The 26,007-nt window shown below is 44.7% G+C and overlaps 1 protein-coding gene across 1 annotated transcript in view; it reads right to left on the reverse strand.

Annotated features, from left to right (window-relative positions):
* The window catches only part of LOC311229684 (uncharacterized protein), a 79,424-nt gene that overhangs the window by 2,933 nt on the left and 50,484 nt on the right, over nt 1-26,007 (reverse strand). The window contains exons 27-41 of the mRNA XM_084315759.1: nt 25,018-25,053; nt 24,843-24,896; nt 24,676-24,747; nt 14,623-14,688; nt 13,734-13,761; nt 13,564-13,617; nt 13,421-13,455; nt 12,072-12,188; nt 11,350-11,506; nt 10,250-10,314; nt 9,578-9,706; nt 9,417-9,449; nt 8,088-8,606; nt 5,399-5,596; nt 1,828-1,937 (exon numbers count right to left, since the gene is read on the reverse strand). Of these exons, the coding sequence (XP_084171885.1) occupies nt 1,828-1,937; nt 5,399-5,596; nt 8,088-8,606; nt 9,417-9,449; nt 9,578-9,706; nt 10,250-10,314; nt 11,350-11,506; nt 12,072-12,188; nt 13,421-13,455; nt 13,564-13,617; nt 13,734-13,761; nt 14,623-14,688; nt 24,676-24,747; nt 24,843-24,896; nt 25,018-25,053 (1,673 nt within the window). The remainder of the gene's footprint in view (nt 1-1,827; nt 1,938-5,398; nt 5,597-8,087; nt 8,607-9,416; nt 9,450-9,577; nt 9,707-10,249; nt 10,315-11,349; nt 11,507-12,071; nt 12,189-13,420; nt 13,456-13,563; nt 13,618-13,733; nt 13,762-14,622; nt 14,689-24,675; nt 24,748-24,842; nt 24,897-25,017; nt 25,054-26,007) is intronic.

Raw genomic sequence — 26,007 nt, forward strand, 5'->3', positions numbered from 1 at the left:
CTAAAGGTCACCAACGACATACTCCTCTCTGCCGACTCTGGTTCCCTCTCCATCCTCATCCTCCTAGACCTCAGCGCTGCTTTTGACACTATCAGTCACCCCATCCTCATCACTCGTCTCCAGTCCTCCGTTGGCATCTCCAGAATCCCCCTCACCTTGCTCCAATCATACCTCTCATACAGGCACCAATTCATCTACATCAACAATTGCAAATCCCCCACTGCCCCCATCACTCATGGTGTCCCCCAAGGCTCAGTACTTCACACAGTATCTTCATTCTCTACATCCTTCCACTTGGTCTGATTCTCCGCCAACATGGCCTCCGCTTCCATTGTTATGCAGACGACACTCAGCTCTACCTCTCCACCAAGACTATCACTCCAGCCACTCTCTCCACCCTCACCACCTGCCTCACAGATATCAAAACATGGATGCAAAATAACTTTCTCAAACTAAACTGCAATAAATCAGAAATCATCATTATCGGTCCAAAATCCCTCACCAGCCACACCCAGGATTTCTCCCTAAATATTGATGGTTCCATTGTCACCCCCTCCACTCACGTCCGTAACCTTGGCATCATCCTGGACTCCACCCTTTCTTTCATCCCCCATGTGAACCACATAACAAAAACGGCCTTCTACCACCTCCGGAACATTGCTCGTCTCCGCCCCTCCCTATCACTCTCCGCTGCTGAAACGGCTCACCAAACACTATCCTCAATAAACTCCAATATGTCCAAAACTCTGCTGCCCGCATGCTCACCTCCACCCGTCGCTCTGATCACATCACCCCTGTCCTCCACGACCTCCATTGGCTTCCGATCAAATACAGGATACAATTTAAAATACTTCTCATCACATTTAAAGCCCTCAACAACCTTGCCCCTCCCTACCTGTCCGACCTCCTCCACCGTCACACGCCCACCCGTCGCCTTAGGTCTGCTGATGCCAACCTCCTAACACCTCCCACGACCAAGCTCCGGACCTGGGGCGACAGGGCCTTTGCTGCTGCTGCCCCCTCCCTCTGGAATGCCCTCCCCAGCCATATCCGTGATGCAAACACCATGACATCTTTTAAATAAGCCCTCAAAACCCACCTTTTCAATCTGGCTTTTGACCTCTAATTCTGTCGGTTTTATTTTATTTTGTCATGTATTATTTTTGTTCTGTTTTTGTTTTGCCATAGTTTTGTCTCTTCTACCCATGTAAAGCGGCTTTGAGCACCTGGAAAAGCGCTATATAAAATAGATGTATTATTATTATTATTATTATTATTATTATTATTATTATTATTATTATTATTATTATTATTATTATTATTATTATTATTATTATTATTATTATTATTATTAGTGAACTATAGGCCGCTAGTGAGTGAGGAGAGATAGCACAACCAAGAGAGATAGAACTTATTAATTTCGTTAAACCTTTTAAAGACTTTCAATTTTTTTCATTCTGTACAAGACCTTTGTTTATGCAAATAAACAAGCCTTCTAATATGAAATGACGACTCGGCGTACGATTGTCCGAATGCAACAGTGGGAAGAGATAGGGGTGTCTCAGCCAGTAAGCGCGTGGGAGGAGAGAATTCCACCGAACGATTGCCTCGTGAACTAAATCAACACAACGCAGACACGGCCAGGAGAGGCGATGAAGACTGATAGCGATCAACGATGAAGGCTGAAATAACCAAATCTAACACAGATATATACTGTATCCTAATACCATATACGCGGTATATACTAATACTATATACAATTTGTACTTAAGTGCAGTACTTAAGTAACAATACGTGGTTACTCTAGTAATCCTGTTCCAGTCTCACCATGCGTCGTCTGTGAGGACGTCTCTGCCGTCGAAGGAGTAGATGGGCACGTTGTCCTTCATCCTGCGGTCCCCGAAGACGGCCTCCCAGCTGTCGAACAGAACCTCATCCTAGACAAGCAGAACGATGTCAGTTTGTCCAGAAAATCAGAGAAATCCGCCATTTTGAATTACCGGAAGTCGCTGAATTGTAGTCATTTGAGTCATTTTGAGAAGAGGACATCCAGAGCTTTCCATGAGCGTTGGAATTTTTGAAAACTACACTTCCCAAAGGCTTCTAGCTCCCGTCAAACAAATGACTTGCTTATGAATTTTTTTTATTCTCTTATTACTCTGGATTATATACCACAAAACTGAATGTTATTGGCATATATTGGAGCACAGTTAGTCTGTCTCCCCTATTTTGAGCATTTAGCAACCATCCGATTTGAAATCTACATACAGTAGATTTCATTATCTGTTCTTCATGCACGCCTGGTGATACTAAATCCAAATTGAACTTGGCCAATTGAAAGATAAGATTTGGCCCAATCCATAAATGTGTGAATTGGCTATAATAAAGTAATTTATAGGCCTGCTATTCTATATTCTATAATAATATTTCAAATTGCATTGGTCCGGATGGGAGAATTCAGTACTGTATCTACAAAACCTTCTGTTTAATCATCTTCCCTTTATTAGATTTTTTGTACATGTGATCTCAAGAAGGTACTGAACGAGCTCAGTGGCAGTTTTTCATGTCTGGTCACTTTTAGCATGGTGTTATTCACTGTCAAAGATGCAAAGAAAAATCATAATTCATATTCTCCTTTGTTTCATCACAATTTAAGCAAGCCTAGTAATAGACACAATATTTCTGACACTGGGAATACATTCACTGAGGTCCATAGATGTCCCTAGATACCAAGGACATGCAAATGAACCTTGTAGAAGTGGAGCAATATTCCATTTACATAGGTATGTATTTTAGGCAGATTTTCAGAAAATAGGGCTCCGGGCTTAAGATGGTTAACACTTTCTGTGCCAAAAACGCTTTACAGCGATATTGGCCACCATGCGCATTCTGCCAATAACGCTGTCCAGCGATTTTGAGATCAATATTTCATTTTTTCGCCATGGCATTCATAATTCATATAATACACCCGCAACGCTGCAGCTGGACCCTATAGGTGACGGCAACAACGGCTCAATACCGCCGCCTGGTGGATGGTCGGGCGAGTTACACTCGCCTACAGGATATGGCTGATGTGCGTCGATTAAACTCATCCGGCCGTCACATATCGTTGCAAGACTCCCGACAGATTTCGGCGTTTATTGCGACATACAAACCGGAAATGGACCTAGGCGATCGGCGTCGTATACTTGGGATCTTTCACCGCCAGTCTCTTTGACCCACGGTAAGAGGAATATAACGTTATTTTCAACCCAATTGTGAGTTTCCTTGTGAGCAAACCGATCTGATCAATATATCACCCAACCTACATAAAGCATTTACTGATGATCGGGGAATTATAAACGACCCCTCCCCCCCTTTCCTTCACGCATGATGAAGCATAACGTATACCGATCATATACAGTTGAATTCTTTTATATAGCGTGTATGGGGGGGAAACGGCAATCGATAATCTATATATGCGTTTAAGCCTATAACTCACGTTCTAGGAATTACTGCAGAAAACGATAAAAACATACTTATATTCTAGAAGGTATTTTTGTTGAATGTATGAATGAAAAAAATATATAACGTTCCCACATCCTGAACGATAGATAATCGATGTTGAATGGGCCATAGTAATGACAATATAGCAATACAATTTCAAAAGTTATAGCCCTGCAAAGAAGGTGAGCCACTCCATAGACTTATAGCGCTGGCAGACTAGGTACAATGATGGGTACAATGGCTGGCAAGGAATGTGTTAAAGGTGCTATAGATAACATTTTTATGTTGAGTAATCATTTACAAAAATAATAATAATAATATTACCACAGAGCTTTTAGAAAGGTGCCCCCCAAAAAGGTTATTGATTAAAAAAAATGTGCAGGTTCAAAATTTATGTTGTTTACATGTATGCATGTATCCCATCCGCGTGAATATTAAAGGCAACCAACCTGTGTTCGGCTTTTCTCTGATTGGCCGCGACCCCCCGCCCCCACGCGCAGGCAAGCGGCAGCCGTCCCACGTCCCAAATGAAATCCAAGGAGCTAGCGGCAGCGCGGGCAACCAACTTGTGTACCAACCAACTTGTGTTCAGCTGCTGTACCAACCAACTTGTGTTCAGCTGCGGTAGCAGTGGAGCGCTGCTGACTGATTATTATGTTTCGCGTTTTTAACAACCAACTACCAGATTCACTCGTCACTGTACATCACCTCTGAAGTATAAACAAAGCCCATACAGTTATGAAATGCGCTGAACTAGAAAGCGTAACGTTATTATGTTTCGCGTTTTTAACAACCAACTACCAGATTCACTCGTCACTGTACATCACTTCAGCTCCAGCAGCAGCAGCAGCGGGCTCCGTTGTAGGAAGCCCTTCAATGACAGCGCTCTCATATTTTGCGAATGCATAAACTATATCTTAAATTATGGCTATGTGTCTAATATGGCTGTCGCTTATCTATGGCTGTCGCTTATCAATGACTTCGCGACAGCCATATTAGACACATCGCCATAATTTAAGATATAGTTTATGCATTCGCAAATATGAGAGCTCTGTCATTGAAGTGGGTGGTGGCAGCGTTACTAACAGTAGCGATTTTTATTGTTTTGTCATGACCAAACATAATCCCAACATAGATAGGAGGTGTACTGTATGTCAAATGTCGGTCATGTGGTGGAAGAGTTTAGTACAGTCACACAACAGAACACCAGTGTTTCTTGTAGATTTGTTTATTAATATAAATAAACGCCTCTGTCTGAACTGGTTCGACCAGCGCGTTGGTTCGACCAGCGCTTCTGCCGCGTCTCTCAGCGGAAAAGGGCGTGTGCTAGGGCGGTCACGTGGCCGTGTGGCCAATCAGAGAAACGCTGAACGAAAAGCTGAACACAAGTTGGTTGCCTTTAATATTCACGCATCCCATCCCTCCATACTTCCCATTTTCCCACGTGGAATGCACCTGATTGGATGAATGACATGCTGGTGCTCTAGTGCGACATCTAGTGGCTGAATGTTATCTATAGCACCTTTACATTTAAAAATAAATAAATACTTTTCACATACATCATCACAAATCATTTGACATTCATATTAATAATACTACACAATCAGGGTTACATGTGATGAAGTCAAGTTTAACCCTTTCACTACCACACTACCAAAGGGTTAACCCGTTCACTGCGAAAATACAGAAGGTTAACCTTTTCACTGCCACATAGTGTGGTAGTGAAAGGTTAACCTTCTGTAGTGTGGTAGTGAAAGGGTTTTAACCGGGCCCTTTGTATGGAGTTGGCCACAACACCAATTGACCCATCTATCAAAATAGACTTGTGGCTGTAATTGCTGGCAAAGCTGCCTCTACTAAAAGCAGGTTCATACTTTATTGGTTGATCTAGTAAACCCCCCTCCCCCAGTACCTTCAGATTGACGATGGGCATATTGTCCCGGTCAGACCTCCGCACTATGCTGTACAGGTCCTGGAGCTTGGAGGAGAGGAAAGCCCTGAACGTTCCCTTCATCCCGATGGCTCGAGCCTGAGCGAAACAGAGGTAGTCTGCCCCGCGAATGCCTCGCATGGAGCCTGTCTGGACGCTGTTCAGGGCTATCAGGTGGAGCTGGGGGGTGGGGGGCAAACAACAACTGCTTTCAACCAACATGACATAATTACAAGTTCAACGTGCGTACCAGCATACACTAATACTATAACTATATATACTGTATATACTAGTGCTATATATACTGTATACTATATACTAATACTATATATACTGTATATACTAATATTATATATACTGTATATACTAGTACCATATATACTGTATATACTTATGCTATATACAGTATATATAGCTGACTTTTTTTTTATCATATGAATTGGATTTGAGACACAGTCGGAAAATCTGAATTTTTGTGTTTGGGTGATTCTCTGAGGTGGGTGCCTTTTGGGCTTCATTACCTTAAAAGATTAATTTAATTTCTGATCACATTATATGATAGGGGGTGATGTGCCCAAAATCACCATAGAATTATAATATTTATCAATATTGTATTAGTAATGTAGCCTGATCATTTACTCCCCGTACAACTAGCATCAATGTAGCCGTCTCTCTTGCTCTGGTGTCAGGTTGTAACATTCGTAAGCATCTAGCCAACAGAGTAGTTAATCTTAGATGACCTCGCCTGTGGTGTTCAATAGTTCTTCATGTTACAGCTACATATAGGATAATAAGAGACAAAGGATATTTGAGTTCAATTACACAACAATTGAATGTAATATTGGGGAATAAGTTGATGTCATTTATATGGGAGCACATTTATCATATAGATTAGACAAACGTTACAACATGGTTATTATCCCTAGGGTTTGTTCCTGGGTGTAACTTTGAGAAGGGAGACATAGGGTATAATGTGGTGACCTGTGACCCCATCTGACCCTCACTCCATAAAGTGTAAGTCAATCTGGAGTTCCAAAGATAGGTTAGTCTTTCATGTGATTTGAAGTGCAAAGAGTATTAGGAGCAGATATATGATCTCCCTGACAACATTTAACCCACACCATTCAATACAAAGTTATATCATGGCCACATGGGGGAGGACAGGGCCACAGGGGGGAGGACAGGGCCACAGGAGGGGGGGACAGGGCCTCAGGGGGGAGGACAGGGCCACAGGGGGGAGGACAGGGCCACAGGGGGTTGGGGGTCGGGCCAGGACAATGGGTGATAGGATGTTAACTTAACTCTTTGACTACTACTGACTTTCCTCTGTTGGTCAGGTCGTTAAATGTAACTTCCTTCTAGGGCAGCTAGGTGGTGTAGTGGGCAAGGCACTCGCCACCAGTGTGGAGACGCTAGGATTCGCGTGTTCGAATCCAGCTCTCCACATTGTTTTCAGTTTAGCTGGTCGTCCGCAGTAATACACATTGGCCGTATTACGGGGAGGGAAAACTGAAGGGTGGGGATCGAACGTTGTGAACAAGCGACTCCTACAAGTCGGTTGGTGCGCCTGCGCAGTAGAATCAGGAAGTGTCGGGGGCAGCGTGAGCCTCCCACGCGTTACTCCTCGACACTGAGAGATCGAGCTGCGCAGGTGAAAAGATGCGACTGCTGTTACCTCAAGTACCGGAGGGGACTTGTGCTATGTATGACTTAGTCCACATTGCAGCCGGCTTGTGGGAGGCAAGAAACAGCGTTCGTGACAGGGGAGGGTTGAATTGGATGATACGAAATTGGGATGGGAGAAAATATAGAAAAATGGGAGAAAAAGTGGATAAAAAAAAATTTAACTTCCTTCTAGTAAGTGGTTCTCTGGTTAATACTGATACGTGTAACTTAAGTGTTTCCTTTCATCACATGCCATGTTATTACCAATTAGTACGTGTTGTCGGATATGTTATAATGTCATATTATTGTAAACTTGTTAATTATCCTATGAAGTGATAAAGGCATCATGATTCCAGAGAAGTGGTTTGAGTGATCATTTGTATCTGCTTCAGGGGGGTTGTTAAACATTCAAGAAAACATTTTACCATCCTAGGCATAAACTTCTAATAGCTTTTAGGCATTTCTTTATGGCAAAAATGTAAGTTTAACCCCGTCACGGACAACCTGGAGCCTGTGCGAATATGATTTGACAAGATACCTAACTCCACACATGGCCAGAAAATCTGTTTTTTTGTGTGTTTGCTAATCCTGCCAATACTCTTGAACCAGCAAGAAGTCACAGGTTATCAATATTCAGAATGTAAATATTAGATACTAAGTTTGTTTAACCTTTATTTACCCAGGGTAGGTTCGCTGAGCACGGATGCTCTTTTTCAGGAATGCTCTGCTTCACATTCACACAGTTCCATTCACACCTGGGAGCTGCCCAGTACAACCACAGTCGACACCATTGGCCACTGAGCAACTCCACTGGAGCAGTTGGGGGTTAAGTGCCTTGCTCAAGGGCACTTCAGCGGTTGGTGTTCCTGCCGGTCCCGGGGATCGAACCGGCGACCTTCCGGTCACAAACCCGCTTCTCTAACCTTTAGGCCACCGCTGCCCCAGTACTTACACACAGACCAGTACTTACACACAGACCAGTACTTACACACAGACCAGTACTTACACTTGGGCCTGCAGTGTGATGATGTTCAGGAGCGTGATGCACCGGCAGACTGGGCCTCCGAGCGGGGGTGACCGGGTGCACCCGGGCGGGCTGCTGTGGGGGCTGCTGCGGGGGCTGTTGCGGGGGCTGCTGCGGGTGCTGCGGCGGGGTCCTACCGTCTGGCTGGTTCAAGCGGTCGGAGTAACTAGGGTACCGCGGATCGGTAGGCAACGGTAGTCGCGGGTCAGAGTGTGCCGGGTAACGGAGGTCCGGTTGAGATGGAGGGGGATGGTCTGGTTGAGCTGGGTATCTGGGGTCTGGTTGCGACGGGTATCTGGGGTCTGGTTGAGCTGGGTATCTGGGGTCTGGATGAGTTGGGTATCTGGGGTCTGGTTGAGACGGATATCGCGGGTCGGGCTGCGATGGATATCTAGGGTCTGGCTGGACCGGGTGCTGAGAGTGGTCTGTGTCCGTCCTGGAATGGTGGTCTGGGTTGTAATGGACGACTGGTGGAGGGTCCACGGCTGCGACCTCATTGCCCTGCGAAGAATCAAATTGTGGGCGTGATATACAGTATATATGAACATAATGTACATCAATACACAGCTATATGGGGTGGGGGAAAGGGCCAGTTAACCCTTTCAGGTGCAAGTCTTTTGGAATGTTTTATCAGAATTCTACCACTCCTTAACCAGTAGCTATTGTGGTCTCGTCAATAGAAGGTGCAGTTCTCAAAATTCTAATCCCATATCGTTAGCCTCATACGATAATTACCTAAGTCATTTTCTTGCCAAATTGAGTTTTCTGCCTAACTGTACTCTCCTCACACTGCTGCATCGCCCTGCTGCATGTCCTCGGCCAATCAGAACGCTTGTTACATTCAAAAATCCCCATCTGCCTCGCTCGTGTGACTTGTGCATTTTAACGTTACATACACAGACGGCGATCGCATGACTTAGTCAAGTAAAACAACTGCCTAGTGTATGACATGTATGTACGTAAGAGGATAAAATGCCTAAGTCACAACATATTTTGTTTAAAAGTCACCTTATTTTGTTACACAATGGTTGTTGTGTTTTAATATTTTTGCAAACTTGTTGATACACCTTGTGGAACTTATTTTAAAAATAAAAATAAAAAACTCTTACACATTTGCTGGAAAATGTGTTTTTTCTTCTTTTCCAAAAATCCTGAAAAATTACTTAGGCAATTATCGTATGAGGCTAACGATATGTGAGATCAAAGAAGAGTCAAGTTCTATATATTTATTTTTTTCTTTATACATTTTTAATATGTTTTCTGAAATTGAACTCTCATATCACCGTATCACATCATAATATGGAAACTTACGTCTTCGGCGGGAAGAGGGATGTAGTGGCCGAGCTGGAGGGAAAGAAACAAAATAAACAAAAGTCTTCTATGAGTATTGACAAAAACATGAAACGCTAAATGATTTTGTGTCATTGCTGATTGAATGTTACTGTATATTACACAGGAAGTCAATCTTGTACCTGGACTTGGCGAACTCCGTCTCTCACTCGTAAGTAGAGATCCGTTTGTTCGATGACATAAACCAGTGTCCCCTCCGCTTGTCTTCTGGCTGAGGCTGCCATAGTGTCATAAGAACTCAACACCATCACCTACACACACACACACACGCGCGCACATGCACACACACACACACACACACACACACACACACACACACACACACACACACACACACACACACGCACGCACACACATTAATAACGATCGACTAGGTGCAAGGTGAGAAACTACACGTTTTGCTCCTCCTGGCAGATGGAATTTTACTTGGATGTTGAATGAAAACAGGAAAAAAATAGATGTTTGAATACAACTGATCTTCCATAGATTTCAACACATTTACATTTACATTTTACATTTTGTCATTTAGCTGACGCTTTTATCCAAAGCGACTTACAAGTTTTGTACGACAAGTCAGCAGGAAGGGCACAACTCTATCAGCTGAGTAACTAGTAGCCAAGTGGCTAGTGGATTTGACAAACTCACCAGCCACCAGCTAAATATGACCAGCATGCTGTATAAACTGTTGTATTGGTCACAAGGTGTGTCGTTTTACAATGCAGTTGTCTGACAGATCCACTCCGAGTGATGTACTGTATGGATGTGAAGTTGGGATGGTGTGAACGTTAACTCACCCCTGAGCCCTGGCCAGGTGTTCCAGGAGTGCCAGGTGGGCCGGGAGGTCCCGGGATGTTGATGACTGGTAGAGCAGAGGACAACATGTCAGCCGACGTCAGTGGTTCTTTTCATGTCAAGCACCCCCAGATTGAAGTGTAAATGGCTGCATTTATATAGTGCTTTTATCCAAAGCGCTTCACAATTTGGTCCTCACATTTTACCCATTCACTCACACATTCACACACCGACGGCGGAGGTGCCGACCTGCTCATTGGGAGCAATTAGGGGTCAAGTGTCTTGCTCAAGGACACTTCGACACGCTGCCCGGGAGGAGCGGGAATCGAACCGGGAACCTCCGGATTACCAGACGACTGCTCTACCTCCCGAGCCACTGTTGCCCCCAAGTGTAACCGATCATGGATCCCTTATTTCCCAGGGCTCCTCATGTGAGGAGATATTTGTTATTAGATATGATTTGGTACAGAATTCCATAACTGTCTCTACTGTAAGTAGAGAGATAATAGAGGAGAGACTGCTCCCCATTTTGCTGCGGACCCCCATGGAACCTCCTCAAGGACCCCTGGGAGTCCCTGGACCCAACTTTGAGAACCAGTATCATCATATCAGGCTGCACACACCGGCTCAGGAGATACAGTATGTGTGTTTTAGAGTCGTCCTCGACTAAAGAGAATCTTTAGCGATTAATAATTTGTCGACTAATTGAATAGTGGATTTAACTGACTAAAGTGACAACCCTGTGAAATCCCATTTTCTACATTATTGTCCTTCTGCACGTGAATGCGATCATGCAGAAAGACCTCTCCAAATCTAGACCAAAGCATACTTGTGTATAGTATTGTGATGCCTGAATGTGCTTATCAATGTCCAGGAATTAACTTGGTTCAACATGACGAAACAAACAAACATAATTGACCAAGATTCTAATGTGTGTGTGTGTGTGTGTGTGTGTGTGTGTGTGTGTGTGTGTGTGTGTGTGTGTGTGTGTGTGTGTGTCTGTGTGTGTGTGTGTGTGTGTGTGTGCGTGTGCGTGCATGCGTGCGTGCGTGCGTGCGTGCGTGCGTGCATGCGTGCGTGTGTGTGTATGAATGTAACTCACCCTGTGCACCCCGTCCTACCCCTGGCTGAGATGATCCTGGGGGCCCGGGTGGCCCAGGTGTTCCAGGGGTTCCGGGCCGACCATCATACCCTCTTCCTGTGGGCCCAGAGGGGCCCTGGGGCCCTGGAGGGCCGACGACGGAGTCTCCTCTAGGACCCTGAGGGAAGAAGAACTATTTTTTACTGGAGTTGGGACTTGACTTTCACAGGTAGTATTTGAACCTCATATAAAGACTAGTAAACTCTATATTATAACAGTATGTATTCACGTTTTCCCATTTTATTTGTATTCCATTACCTGTGAAAACAAGACTAGTGACTGACAAGTGACTGAAGCCCAGATTGACACCCTGTAAAACTAAGACTGATATTTTTGTCTTGACGTTCCATCATAACATCTTATTGAATGTGATGTAAGTGGTATTATTTTGTTAAAATAAGTGTTAAGTAGCTCTACATTCCAACAGTCATCACTGATATAGAGTGTTTGGTCAGCAACATGGGTCTCCTTGCAGTAAACACAACATATTTTCATCATTTTAACACGTAGACCGCTTATTTTAACAAACAACAAAATGCCACTTACAGCACCTTTAAGAGATTTTCTAGAATAGTAGGCTATGTTGCATCGTGCCAATACAAGTGTGTCTTCACACTGGTTTTCAGTCTTCATTATTCATTCATGCTTTATTATTATTGATTATTTTGACGAGATGATCCTACTGGAGGTCCTGGTGCTCCAGGTCCGCTCCCTCCATAGTGGGAGTCGTAGTGGCCTCCGCTCGACTCTCCCTTCTCTCCTTTCAGGCCAAAGTCGCCCCTCTCCCCTTTCATCTCATTCTGGGGACAGAGAGACAAATAAAGACATGGTCCACACAAAAGGCTCACCGCTGTAAAAACATTTAATCCATATTATTATATTGAACACTCAACTCTGATTGGTCAATGAGCGCATTCTGCAGTGCATTTAATGACCCCTGTGGACAATAATGGACTGTCGTCAAGCATTTATTTACGTTGCTATGGCAATGCTTGCAGTTCTGCTGCTGGACTATTTGGCTACGATTTATAATAAAATCCTTTTCATATCAATATTTCACGTCATATATTTCTTTGCTTCACGTCAGCGTTTATTTCACAGTAATGACCGGCGTTATCCCTAAGACCCCAAGTACCTGAATATATATAAACGAATCAGAAACAAAGGTGAAGGACAGAGACATATTAACTATGAGTCAACCATGTAAAGAATTCTCACGAGCTGCCCCCCGACTTTGGAACACCCTCCCTCAGACCATCAGAGACTCTCCCTCACTCTCCACCTTTAAATCCCGACTCAAAACCTACATGTACCAGTTCTGCCAAGCATTCAACCTTCCCTACCCATAACCACCCTCCTCCAACTTACCACCTCCCTTTCCCCTTCGCTACTTTCTCTCCGTCTCCTGCCCCCCCCCCCCCCTACTACTGGCTTTTGTACTCGTTGCTTGTTACTCATGGTTTTATGTCTTGTGTATTCATACTGTGGCTTGTTTCCCTGTGGTTCTATGTTTCTCTGTTCTTTGTTTTGCTTATTGTCAGCGTCTTTGGGTTATTGAAAAGCAGTATATAAATGTATTATTATTATAAAAAAATAAGCGTATTATTATTATTATTAATAAAAAAACAAGCCCAACAATGTTGCTAACCTCACTACACTGTAGTCTGATGTCGCACTCGCAAGCTGGAATCTTAGCTGCCATTTGACCTAATGATTACTGTATCTGCTCCAAACTGGACCATAACGATTGATTGGTTTGCAGATACTTCACTCAAACTGTCCCAATCGTCGAACAGATTGGCGGGACAAACAAAAACGACTAACTATGCGATTGCTCGAATCAAAATGAGGTGCTGCTCTCAGAGCAATCGAGTTGTCAAGTCTTTTTTCTCAGTGATAAGTGTCAGAGGATGTTGCAGAGGCTTTGTGGAAAGCATATCAACCTCTGTTGGCTGCAATCTTTTTTTGCTTTCCTTTTAGCTGAATAATCATTTTGTATAAACATGCATTGTGTCTGGGGGTTCGGGCTTACCTTGAAGGAGTAAATATCAAAGTTTGAGGTGAGACCTAGGACGGACAACAAAAATTCAATTGAGATTGGTCAATTGGGAAAACAATCATCTTTGGGCCCTTTCTGTGGGTGGAAGTGTTGAATCAGAAAGGCTCGTGTCCTACCTGGGATGCCAGGGATACCCGGAGACCCTCGATCACCTTTATCCCCTCTAGAATCTGGAAGGAACAGGAATCTGTTAAACCTCAGAGTAGATCACCAGTGAAATAGAGAATGTTGTTAGCGCCAATCCAGGTATTCCACACAAGGCAATTAGAATAAGAAGTGGACTTACTGGGATCATATCTGGAGTCCTCAAATCCCTATAGAATTAAAATATTGGGAGGAGGGTTAGGGTAATTATCTCTGGCAAAAATGGAGTGTCATGTCATAACATTTTGTATATTTAACAACAACAGTGCCTACACAAGTATAATCAAGTATAGTCTATTCCGTGTATTCAACAGTCCATCTAGCGAGGGATAAGGAGGCAAACGGAAGGACATTTGAAATGCTGTTGGCTACGCCCTCTATCGCAACGGATCATTTGCGAGTGAGTGATGTTTTACATTAAAAAGGTTACCGGTCGACTTTGGGTTTTAGTCGTATTTTACAACAAAAAAACAATGTCTGGGTTCTTGTCATCTGTATGTTGTATGGTTAAATAAGTCATACATGGTCAAAATATAAATAGACATATAGTTGGTGACACTTTACAATGACCTAATTCCACTGTATTAACCTGTGTAGACCAACTTTGAAGACCTCCTCAGGGCCTCTTAAAAGGAACATACACATTTCCTCTCTGTGTTCAGTAAAGGCTATCTGGCTGGATCAGCTAAAACTCCAGGAGAGATGTTTTGGCCAACAGCTTGGCTAGCTGATCCGTACCCGCTTCCAAGGAAATTGGTATCTATCTTTTTAACTGACTCTGGAAAAGATGGTGAGCGCATTTATCATAGTATTAGCGTGTTTCTTTAAAAAAAGAAAAACAACAACAACAACAACAAAACCAACATTGGTGACATTGATATTCAATGGAAAATCACTGGCTTGATATTAGAGCAGCAATAAAGGTATCGTTAGCCATGTTCTCTACCTTCCAACAATGTAGAAAACTCTAAACAAGTCTGCGAGTCAGTGAGGGAAAAGGAGAGAGGAGGCCACGTTATGTCCTTACTGACCTGGAACCTGTCCAGGGGCACAGCGGGGCCGGGGGGGCCGGGGGGCCCTGGTGGGCCTGCGGCTCCCTAAGAGACGAGGAACATTCATTACTGTGCAGTCATGACACTCTGTCAGTGATCATACCTGCTACATGACCCCAGACAGTCTCAAACGGGAAGCTTGACAGTACTGTATGTCAAGAAATGATGATGATGATGATGATGATGATGTTGATGCTGCCTGAGGAAGAGCTGTACTCTAGCTTGAAATGCGTTGTCTGTGTAAACTAGACTGCATCTTAACCTCTTAATGTTCGATGACCCGTATAAGGGCCGTCACGCCTGTGCGCGGGATGCGCGCACATCGCAGAACTTTGCTCTCGTCTGTCGGCTCCGGGCTGCATTTGTCGCCGATCATGGTGGTAGTGAAAGGTTAACCTTCTGTAGTGTGGTAGTGAAAGGTTAACCTTCTGTAGTGTGGTAGTGAAAGGTTAACCTTCTGTAGTGTGGTAGTGAAAGGTTAACCTTCTGTAGTGTGGTAGTGAAAGGTTAACCTTCTGTAGTGTGGTAGTGAAAGGTTAACCTTCTGTAGTGTGGTAGTGAAAGGTTAACCTTCTGTAGTGTGGTAGTGAAAGGTTAACCTTCTGTAGTGTGGTAGTGAAAGGTTAACCTTCTGTAGTGTGGTAGTGAAAGGTTAACCTTCTGTAGTGTGGTAGTGAAAGGTTAACCTTCTGTAGTGTGGTAGTGAAAGGTTAACCTTCTGTAGTGTGGTAGTGAAAGGTTAACCTTCTGTAGTGTGGTAGTGAAAGGTTAATCTTCTGTAGTGTGGTAGTGAAAGGTTAAAGGGGAACTATCTTATAAATGGCCTTTTTGAGTGTTTAGCATTGTTTCCTAGCTATGTGAACTTATATTAATATGATCTATGTCTCAAAATTCTCATATTGGCGCATTCTTCCAATTCTCCTCTCACAATATTCACCCTCACTGAACTGAGTCATTTGAAAATGTGCGCGATATGTGATGTCAGAAAGACACAGCTGCATGTTAATGTTCAGGCGGCGCCGGCACGGCGCAGTGGTTTAGGAGCCCAGGCTCAAAACGGCTCGAGATCTTGAAGTAGAAAAATGCTGTTTTTGAGGACTTGATTAGAAATACAAAACAATGAATAAAAAAATATATATATATTACAGAGGTGTTCCATAGACTCACAGGAATTGTGTAAAAGTGCCCAAATAGCGAAAGAAATAGTAAAATAGTTCCCCTTTAACCTTCTGTAGTGTGGTAGTGAAAGGTTAACCTTCTGTAGTGCAGTAGTGAAATGGTTAACCTTCTGTAGTGTGGTAGTGAAAGGGTTAGCCTTCTGTAGTGTGGTATTGAAAGGTTAACCTTCTGTAGTGTGGTAGTGAAAGGGTTAGCCTTCAGTAGTGTAGTAGTGAAATCTTTACCTTCTGTTGTGTTGTAGTGAAAGGTTAACCTTCTGTAGTGTGGTAGTGAAAGGTTAACCTGTAGTGTGGTAGTGAAAGGTTAACCCTTTGTAGTGTGGTAGTGAAAGGTTAACCTTCTTTTTGTATCCTCTTTTTCTCCGCCTGATTTTCTATGCTTTTCTCCCCATCCCAATTTAGTCGTTATGCCAATTCCCCCCCTCCCCTACCTGGTTGTTGTGCGCATGTTCCCCCTACTGGTCGGTACAAGGGAACCCTGAAGCCTACCACATGCTTCCTCCGACACATGCGGAGACAGCCAGCGGCTCTCTTTTCACCTGGCAGCGAGGACTCTCATTGGTGAAGTGTAACACGTGGGAGGTCACGCTGCCTTCACCACTTCCTGCCTTTCGCTGAGCAGGCGCCCAGACCTGACCTGTAGGCGTCGCTGTCCACAACGCCAGATTCCCACCCACGACTTCCCTCCCGCTAACTCAGCCAAATGAGTTAGTATGACGATCGGCCCAAGCTGCAGGCAATGCTGACTCTGGGAGTCGAGACCGCAGCCTCTTGCATTGGTGACGAGCGCAATCTCCGCTACGCCACCCGACCGCCCGAAAGGTTAACCTTCTGTAGTGTGGTAGTGAAAGGGTTAGCCTTCAGTAGTGTAGTAGTGAAAGGTTAACCTTCTGTAGTGTGGTAGTGAAAGGTTAACGTTAGGTTATGACTATAACCAAGTTCTGTTAGTATAGCGACGCTCGGCATCGCTCTCTGCACTATCTCGCATACGTGCACGCGCACTGAATAAAGACCACAATGTACCTTTAATCCCAATATTCGTCTGACCACACCCCTATCAGCTTACCCATATAAGCAGGGGTGGGGCCACCCACTCTCCTCCTTCCCAAGCTTTCGCCACAAGGCGAGGTCAAAGGCTGCAGCGGCGTCGGATGCCGAGCGTCGCTATACTAACAGAACTTGGTTATAGTCATAACCTAACGTTCTGTATCGTATCGCTCTCGCTCGGCATCGCTCTCTGCACAAGGGAGGCCGAGCGAGAGCCAACGGCCGACAAATACACCCCGCTGACAGCCCCCCACAAACCATCAGAACAGGGAGGGCCGAGCCCCCCCGACCCACCCTAATGGCGGGCACCCCCCCTATTAGGGGCTTCACGGGAGGGCGACGGACCCGACCGTGCGAAGAGGCACTCAAGCAACTCAACGCACAGGGTGAGCAGACCGTGGCTTGACCCCACGACTACACACACGCACAACCCGCATGCCACCCGGGAACGAACGGAGGAACAACCTCGTTACTGCCCCCAGAATCACGGGGTCAAGGGCAAACCCAACCCCGTGGCAAGGCCGTAGCAGCGGAGCACGAAGGAAGACCCAGACCCACCAAAAGGACTGGACTCCCTAAAATGGGGGCCCGGAGAAGTCCATGATGCCAGCATCAAGACCCCACCAGGTGGGCACGTAGTGCCCCGCCCCCCACATCGCCAGCGTATTCGGACAAAGGCCCCTCAGTTACTGCACCTGGTATTCCCAGGCGGAATCCCATCCAAGTACTAACCAGGCCAGAACCTGCTTAGCTTCCGAGATCGGACGAGATCGGGCGTGTTCAGGTTGGTATGGCCGTAAGCCGAGCGGGCCCTGTCCCCCCAATAGTACACCGCCTGGCACACTGACCCTGCAGAACAGGCAGTCAGCATGGCCGTAAGCACACAAAAAAGGTTAACCAACGGAAGCAGGCAGCGCACCGGGGAAAAACCAGGCAACAGGCTGTTAACCCTAGCCTGGAGACTGCGGACGAGACAGGCGCCAGAGGGGACAGCTGAACACAGCCGCCCCGGCGGAAGGAGCGTAAGCTGGCGGTGTTGCATGACCAAGCCTCCATTTAAAAACCCCCACCCAGAGGGGTCGAGGCAGAGAAGGCTGACACGATTGGCAGACGTCATGAACGTGCAGGGGCACCCTCAAACGGTGAACCCGGGAGTTGACACTGCTCCAACACACCAGGGAATCAACCACCTCGGTGTTACCCAATGCGGTGGTTGTTCCTATAACCCCTCAAGAAAAAACTCCAAAACACACCTGCGGGTATACACCGGCTATACCGCAGTACAAGTGTTTCAGTTTCCAAAAAGGGTTAACCCAGGCCTACGGGTCGCAAACATCACTTCGGACCGGGCCTGGCGGTACGGGAAGCACAGGGTCACCAGAGGAGGTCAAAAAACCACCCCCACAGGCCCCTCTTCGCCATGCGTGAGAGAGGAGCGAAAAATAATGGAGAACCAGCCCCTAAGCACACCGTACCTGGTATTCCCCGGCGGTCTCCCAACCAAGTACTAACCAGGACCAACCTGTGTAGCGGCCGAGATCCGACGAGATCGAGCGCGTACAGAATGGCATGGCTGTAAGCCATGACGACAGTGCTGAGTAAAAACATACCCAACCAGGGTCTCCATAGCGCTTAACCCTGTGACACCCAGACCGACCTGGCATTTTTCCCCCTGAAAAAAGCCCAAGTCCCTCAGGGTACCAGAACAGCAGATCTGCATCCCCGGCGGACAACGGGTTCAACTGATCTGGACCAGCGTGACCAGAACCAGTCCCGTGCCCTAACCATGCCGACATGCCTACTCCAGGAGAAGGGCAGATATGCGTGTTGATCTTAACATGAAAAGAAGGCGCCACCCAGACGTTCGGACGAACCGCGCCTGGTGGCCCACCCCAAGGGCGTGAGACCCCACCACATATGTTCAGATCCATCCCGTCATCATCCCCCAGACATGAACGAGAATCCGTCGACAACCCACCCAGGTCATGGGATGTGGTCGTCGGAAGAGGAAAAACCCCCATCTCAGTTGCTTTATAAAAACGCTGTTTCAACCACAAGCAACCAAGGCGTGCCAGTCAATCGCCTGTTTACAGCGAGCTAGCACTATACGTGCGTCGGGACACACCCCCATCAATGAACAGGCTATTTAGACCTGTCATTGAATCCCCAAGGCGCCCAGGGGAACGACAAGAGGGGTGTGACACTCCCTAACTCCAACACTTCTGGAATAGAAAGAAGGAAGCATCAACAGTATGTATCCCAGTCTACACAGCCGGGGTAAAAAATGTTCACATTTTTACATCCCACCACCCTCCCATAGGAAAGAGACGGGGATCCCCAGAGAGACTTCCCACGCGAGCTGTACAGATTGAAAAGAATATATTGCACCTTGAGCCATGTAAAAAACTGGTTTTAGGGCCTCCGGGGAAGAGGCACTGAACCCATACACACTCAATAAACGAATTGAATCGAATATACATACAATAGAAAAGGACCCTTCTAGAGGGTCCACTCACTTTGACAATCTGAGGAGGAAGGCTCTGTACTCTGATGGAGGCTTCCTCACATGGAAGAAGGAGTCCGAACTCACAGAAGGCCTGAATAGGCGCTTGGTGAGGAGGAGCCCTGACCACCCCCCCTGAAAACAGATCCATCACATGGACCTGAACAGCACACGGAAGTCCTACCAACAGAGACGCGCACGGTGACGTACTCTATGGCGGGGGAATTCCTGCGGTGCACACGCCCAATATACCAGGCCGTGGGACCAGGAACTCCCTCCCCCCCCCCCCCCCCCCCCCCCCGTAACGTGCCGAACCGCCACGTGACGGGAACCTTGAAGGACAGGGGGTGTACCCCTGACCGACAGAACAATGGGGAGAGGAAAGGTTACCAGTTCACCCCTTTACGACCCCACACCCATGATACGATGTAACGACAAAAAGAGAATATGACACAGTCATAGTCAGCTCTATGAAGCGTTTCACAGCTCCACACAGCGCATGAGCTAACCTGCTATCTGATTTTTACTAAGGAAAAACACAGAATAGAGAGGGCTCTAAGAACCCCGGTCCAACATACACATGTGCTTCTGTGGCCAGTACAACCCAGTTGTAGGTCACATGACACACACAACCCATCATCACCTACAAAAAATGGCAAAAACACTCAACAGAGGAACGCCGTTTTTTTCACAATGAGAGAATACATCATTCTTGATTAGTATCGACCACAGGCCTTGCTAAGCACACATGACAGCAACCAAACCAATTTCCCTTTAGGAAATAAGTTTCTCCAGCAGATTTAGCACAACCTCAGCAATCAAGCTAAGAGTTACATCGTATCCCTACCACACAAAAGACACAATTAATGCACAACATGTCTGATAGGAGGATGAAAAAGTCCCCAGGGAACCGGGGGGGAAACACAATCCTCCTATTTTACCCTCAATACGGCCAGTTAAAACAGGAAAACCTGTTAATGTGTGAACACACTGTTCATTGTCATTACAGTCTGAGAAAGAACATTCTTTTACTCACTTGTCACCAAGCATAGCTTCATAGGTTAGTTACCTTAGTTGTGAGTACACGGCCGTGTTTCTCACACAACAACCAGATCATTACATCCCGTTTGCACGGAGAAGCTAACTGCCAGTGACAAAAACAGCTCACACATAACCCGCAACGTATCCTAAATGCATTGTAGCAACACACGTTTTGGGAAAAACACCGTTATTCACAATACATTTAGCAAAGTAAAACCAGAAGACGTGTTATGAGGTCTGGTCAACCCCGTTCCTACCCGGAACGCAGATCAGCGAAGTGCAGTCACAGACACCGTAGGAAACACAGCCGCTCCTGTGTTGTCCGAACTGGGCAGCGTCACCGCCCCAACCCGCACTACAGTTCCCTGTTGATGCAACCTTGCCGTCCTGGCTCAGGGCAGGGTCGACGAAAACATCCCCTGTCAAGGATGACGTCGTGGTCAAGAGTGTAAAACATGTTAAAATCAAAGCACGTTCAACAGACTAGCATCAAGCTAACGGCCGCTCCAACCGTTCGGGTGCTACTGCTTCTGCTCGCGAGACGCCGATCTAACGACGCACGCGATCAGAAGCGAGCTCACGGCGGCGCGCGAGAAGCTAAGCTACCCCGCGCCAGGCCATGGCCATAGCAGCAAGCTAACGTTACCTAGCGACCACGACATGCTAGCCCCGCAGCTAACAGCTGACTGGCTAATAGTAGGCCCTAAGCAGGCCATGCAGCGATCCAGCAGGCTAACGCAGCAGTTAACAGCTGACTGGCTAACCGTAAGCTATGAACATGTAAACAATGACATAACACTCACCCAGACAGGCCGCCGTTCTGAACCTCTCCTCACTTTTTAAGAGAAAAGAGAAAACAAGATGTCAACACCGCTTCACAACGGTGACTTTACCACATCCGACGGAATCAGCACAGTACCAACTGGCCTGTGTAGCTGACTTTGAACATGAATCTGCCGCTATCGCACATTACATGCACATATCCCCTCGTGAAGGAATACTCTCATTTGGATATGAAAGATGGGGCCTTAACACGGTGACAGAGAGAATCCACTCGTCCAGAACACACAGGGATCACCAGTGTCAATGGTCGCGGCCCACTAGTTAAAACTATAATGGTCTTCAGACCAAGGCCTTCTGTCGCCTAGGTGGCTGAACAAAGGACCCTAGCCTGGGGCCGGTTTCCATAAACTTTGTCAAGTAGCCCCCATAGCACTAACAGACAAGTGGAGCCCGCCAGCAAACACTACTCACCCAACCTGGAACGCACCGCTTCTCACAACAGCGGCATGTCCGACAGTTCAGCTGTGGCCTGACAGGTTTCACCCCAACAAACACAGCAAGGAACTGCAGTTGAGAAGCATGCAGCGGCGTGCTCCCAATACGAAAACCGGTGGAGGGTTTTTAGAATGATCATCATCTTCCAGACACTCCAGTACGAAGACAATATCGCCGTATTTTCTCGAAAATAGTGAGAGAGAAAATAAAGATATGATGTCAACGTATCCTTGTTTCCCAAAGCTGCTCCTAAACCTTTCTTCCATCATGGTGTCAAGTGTGGGGATCTACCGAGGCACTTCTTCCTTGTGGTGAAAGCGAGAAGGAGGAGAGTGGGTGGCCCCACCCCTGCTTATATGGGTAAGCTGATAGGGGTGTGGTCAGACGAATATTGGGATTAAAGGTACATTGTGGTCTTTATTCAGTGCGCGTGCACGTATGCGAGATAGTGCAGAGAGCGATGCCGAGCGAGAGCGATACGATACAGAACCTTCTGTAGTGTGGTAGTGAAAGGTTAACCTTCTGTAGTGTGGTAGTGAAAGGTTAACCTTCTGTAGTGTGGTAGTGAAAGGTTAACCCTTTGTAGTGTGGTAGTGAAAGGTTAACCTTCTGTAGTGTGGTAGTGAAAGGTTAACCTTCTGTAGTGAAAGGTTAACCTTCTGTAGTGTGGTAGTGAAAGGTTAACCTTCTGTAGTGTGGTAGTGAAAGGTTAACCTTCTGTAGTGTGGTAGTGAAAGGTTAACATCCTGTAGTGTGGCAGTGAAAGGGTTGACCTTCTGTAGTGTGATAGTGAAAGGGTTGACCTTCTGTAGTGTGGTAGTGAAAGGTTAGCCTTCTGTAGTGTGGTAGTGAAAGGGTTGACCTTCTGTAGTGTGGTAGTGACAGGGTTGACCTTCTGTAGTGTGGTAGTGAAAGGGTTAAATACAGTAAGTGATACAGTAATTGAAATTAAATAGGAACGTCTGTAATTCACACCTAAGGCTGTCTAGGTTTCAGGTGCAAAAGGAGAAACTTATCTTAGCTAAGTAGTAATTGGACCACCATGAAAAAACGACTCTGCATTTAAACAGCTCCAATCTGCTAGATGTCTCTAGATTTAGAGAACCTTATTGTCTCACTTTCAAACATCAAAATATTAAGTGGTGACCAGTAAATGGTGACTATTAAAAATATTCTTATTTATTTATTATTATCATATTTTTTTTAAACTGAGCATTATTTTGGGCGTTGTTGTTAGGTGTCTTGTAAATGTTATTTTAATCCTTTTTAATAAATGGAACAGAACTGCTCATCAAAACAGAGACCTTGCTACCTGTTGCTGGATTTAGCCTCTGAAGTCCACTTTCATTTGTTGAGTTTGTCATTTCTACTTCTTCTTCCCCTGGGGAATGTTCCAGTCCAGCTGGGTTATATAGGTGCCTCCTTCCTTGTATCTTTCTATCATTTTCCTATCCCTGCAGACTTTATATTATTATTATTATTATTATTATTATTAATATTATTATTAATATTAATATTATTATTATTATTATTATTATTATTATTATTATTATTATTATTATTATTATTATTATTATTATTATTATTATTATTATTATTATTATTATTATTATTATTATTATTATTATTATGATTATTGTTATTATTATTATTATTATTATTATTATTATTATTATTATTATTATTATTATTATTATTATTATTATTATTATTATTATTATTATTATTATTATTATTATTATTATTATTATTATTATTATTATTATTATTATTATTATTATTATTGTTATTTTTTAGTTGCGACATCCATAGTTATCTTTTTCCAAAGTTTGAAGACCCAGATGTCTGCATCATTCAAATGTCACACAGTTTGTTAAAAATTCTCATCATGCATCACTTTGTCAGACGCCCCAAATTGTGATTGACAGTGTAATTATGCAGACGAGCGCTCATCATGTCCCACTGGGCTCCATCAGGAATGGCCCTGGAGAGCTGTTTGAAAGTGGTGTGATGTGAACATTCTGTGCTCACTGCTACTAGATTCAAGATTCAAGAGTTTTATTTGTCACATACTGTACATACACGAGACATGCAGTGAAATGTAGGTGGCTGGCCATGCCCGCCTCGATTGTGCAAAAATACTAATAATAAAATAGAATAGATAATAAAATAGAGTAGACCTGATAAAAAAGTAATAAGAATAAAATAAAATGCTAAGCTTAAGAATAAAGGCAATGAGTAATATACAATATATACAGATCTGTTTTTTAAAGTGACCTTTTTGTACTGTATTTGTGTGTGGGGTATGTGAGAGAGAGAGTGTGTGTGTGTGTGTGTGTGTGTGTGTGTGTGTGTGTGTGTGTGTGTGTGTGTGTGTGTGTGTGTGTGTGTGTGTGTGTGTGTGTGTGTGTGTGTGTGTGTGTGTGTGTGTGTGTGTGTGTGTGTGTGTGTGTGTGTTCTGATGGCCTGGGGGAAGAAGCTGAGTCCGAGTCTCTCTGTTTTTGCCGCATGAATGCGTTTACTAATGCGTTTTGTCGTTGCATGACATTCTTGAAGATTCCGTTTTAGCCTGTTGGTCTGAGGGGAAGCAACAGTTGTGATTGGAGGATCAAGAAAAGAGGGTTTGAGAAGACAAGGTCAGGGACAAGGAAACTATAAAAGAACGAAGGGTCATCACGTCACTGTAGCCCGTGAACGCACATTACAAGTGTGTAAACTGTCAGTTCGGTTGAAAGGGCCATCTCCTTGTTTATGACCATTTGGTCATGACGTTTATGTTGATATTTCCTCAGATAGCTTGTATATTATGCTTCTCCATGCATCTCCCATAGGCTTCAATAGAACTGGCACTAAAATCTGGCAACAAGCAGAGCATAGAACGCTGGTATTCTGACGAGAAGACCCTTCCTTCTTTTATAGTTTCCTTGGTCAGGGACCAAACGGATCCCTTTGAGGAAAACATCAAGAGAGGCACGCGATGCTTACTGGATATCCATGGCCCGTCCCGCTGCCCGAGTCTCCCTTCTCTCCCCTCGCGCCGTTCAGTCCAGGCCGACCCTGTGGAGAAAACACACGTCGTGAATCACAATCAAACAATCAAAATGTGTACGAGCGTGAATATGGAATATAATATTAGATGGAAGTCTACTCACCGGTCTGCCGGGGAAACCTATCTCTCCTTTCTGGCCAGAAATCCCAGAGTGACCCTGAACACAGAGATAATATAGACATGGTTATCTTCACGCTTTTGGCAGGTTTGAATATATATATACAGTATATATTTATTTATACAAATACTTCAAGAGTAGATGTGAATACAGTACTTACAGGCGGTCCTTCGGGGCCAGGTGGCCCTGACTCTCCCTTTAAGTACACACACACACACACACACACACACACACACACACACACACACACACACACACACACACACACACACACACACACACACACACACACACACACACACACACACACACACACACACACACACACACACACACACACACACACACACACACACACACAAAACACAAACACACACATGGATGAGGATGACATGTGGTATGTGGTGTAATCTATAATTCATAATATAAAGTGAATGTATAATGATGTGATTTGTATCTGGCATGGATGGGAACTTTGACCAATTTCATATATATATATGTATAATTATATTATATTTAAAATTATGGAAAATGTTGTCTCTAATCCGATGAGCATGTCGACTAGTGGCCTACAGAAATATCTGTACCTTGAGAGTGCCTATATGTTTATATACACAGATGATACATACTAAAGATCAACATGTTTATAATACCAGACAGACATGCAGCTATGGAAAGATTCACGCTTCCACTACCCAAAACAAATTCATTAAAGAAAACTGTAATGTATAGAGCTATGTCAAACTGGAACAAACTGCCATTACATCTAACACATATTAGCAGTAAGACACATTTAAAAATAAAATTAAAAAAAATAAATGTCTCTAGGGCATTTGTGTGGTGGTACAGTAGGTGAGAGTTGGGGCCTCTGTCACCTCTCCACTTATGTGGAGCTTCATTCATGTAGACAGACACATTACTATCTTTACTGTCATTATTATTCTTTGTTTTGGTAAATTGCTTGTACAATGTGCATGGAAGTATTGTTTTATTCTGATTGTACAATGATTTTATGTTTGAATTTGTTATGTTATTTTGAGAGGAGCCCAGGAAGAGTAGTTGTTACTGAGGTACTAATGGGGATCCTGAATAAACTAAACTAAACTAAACTAAACATCATACAGCCATTGATGGACTAGTCTTTGAATAA

This window comes from Notolepis coatsorum (assembly GCF_963971535.1).
Source record: "Notolepis coatsorum genome assembly, chromosome: 1".
Taxonomy (NCBI): Eukaryota; Metazoa; Chordata; class Actinopteri; order Aulopiformes; family Paralepididae; genus Notolepis; species Notolepis coatsorum.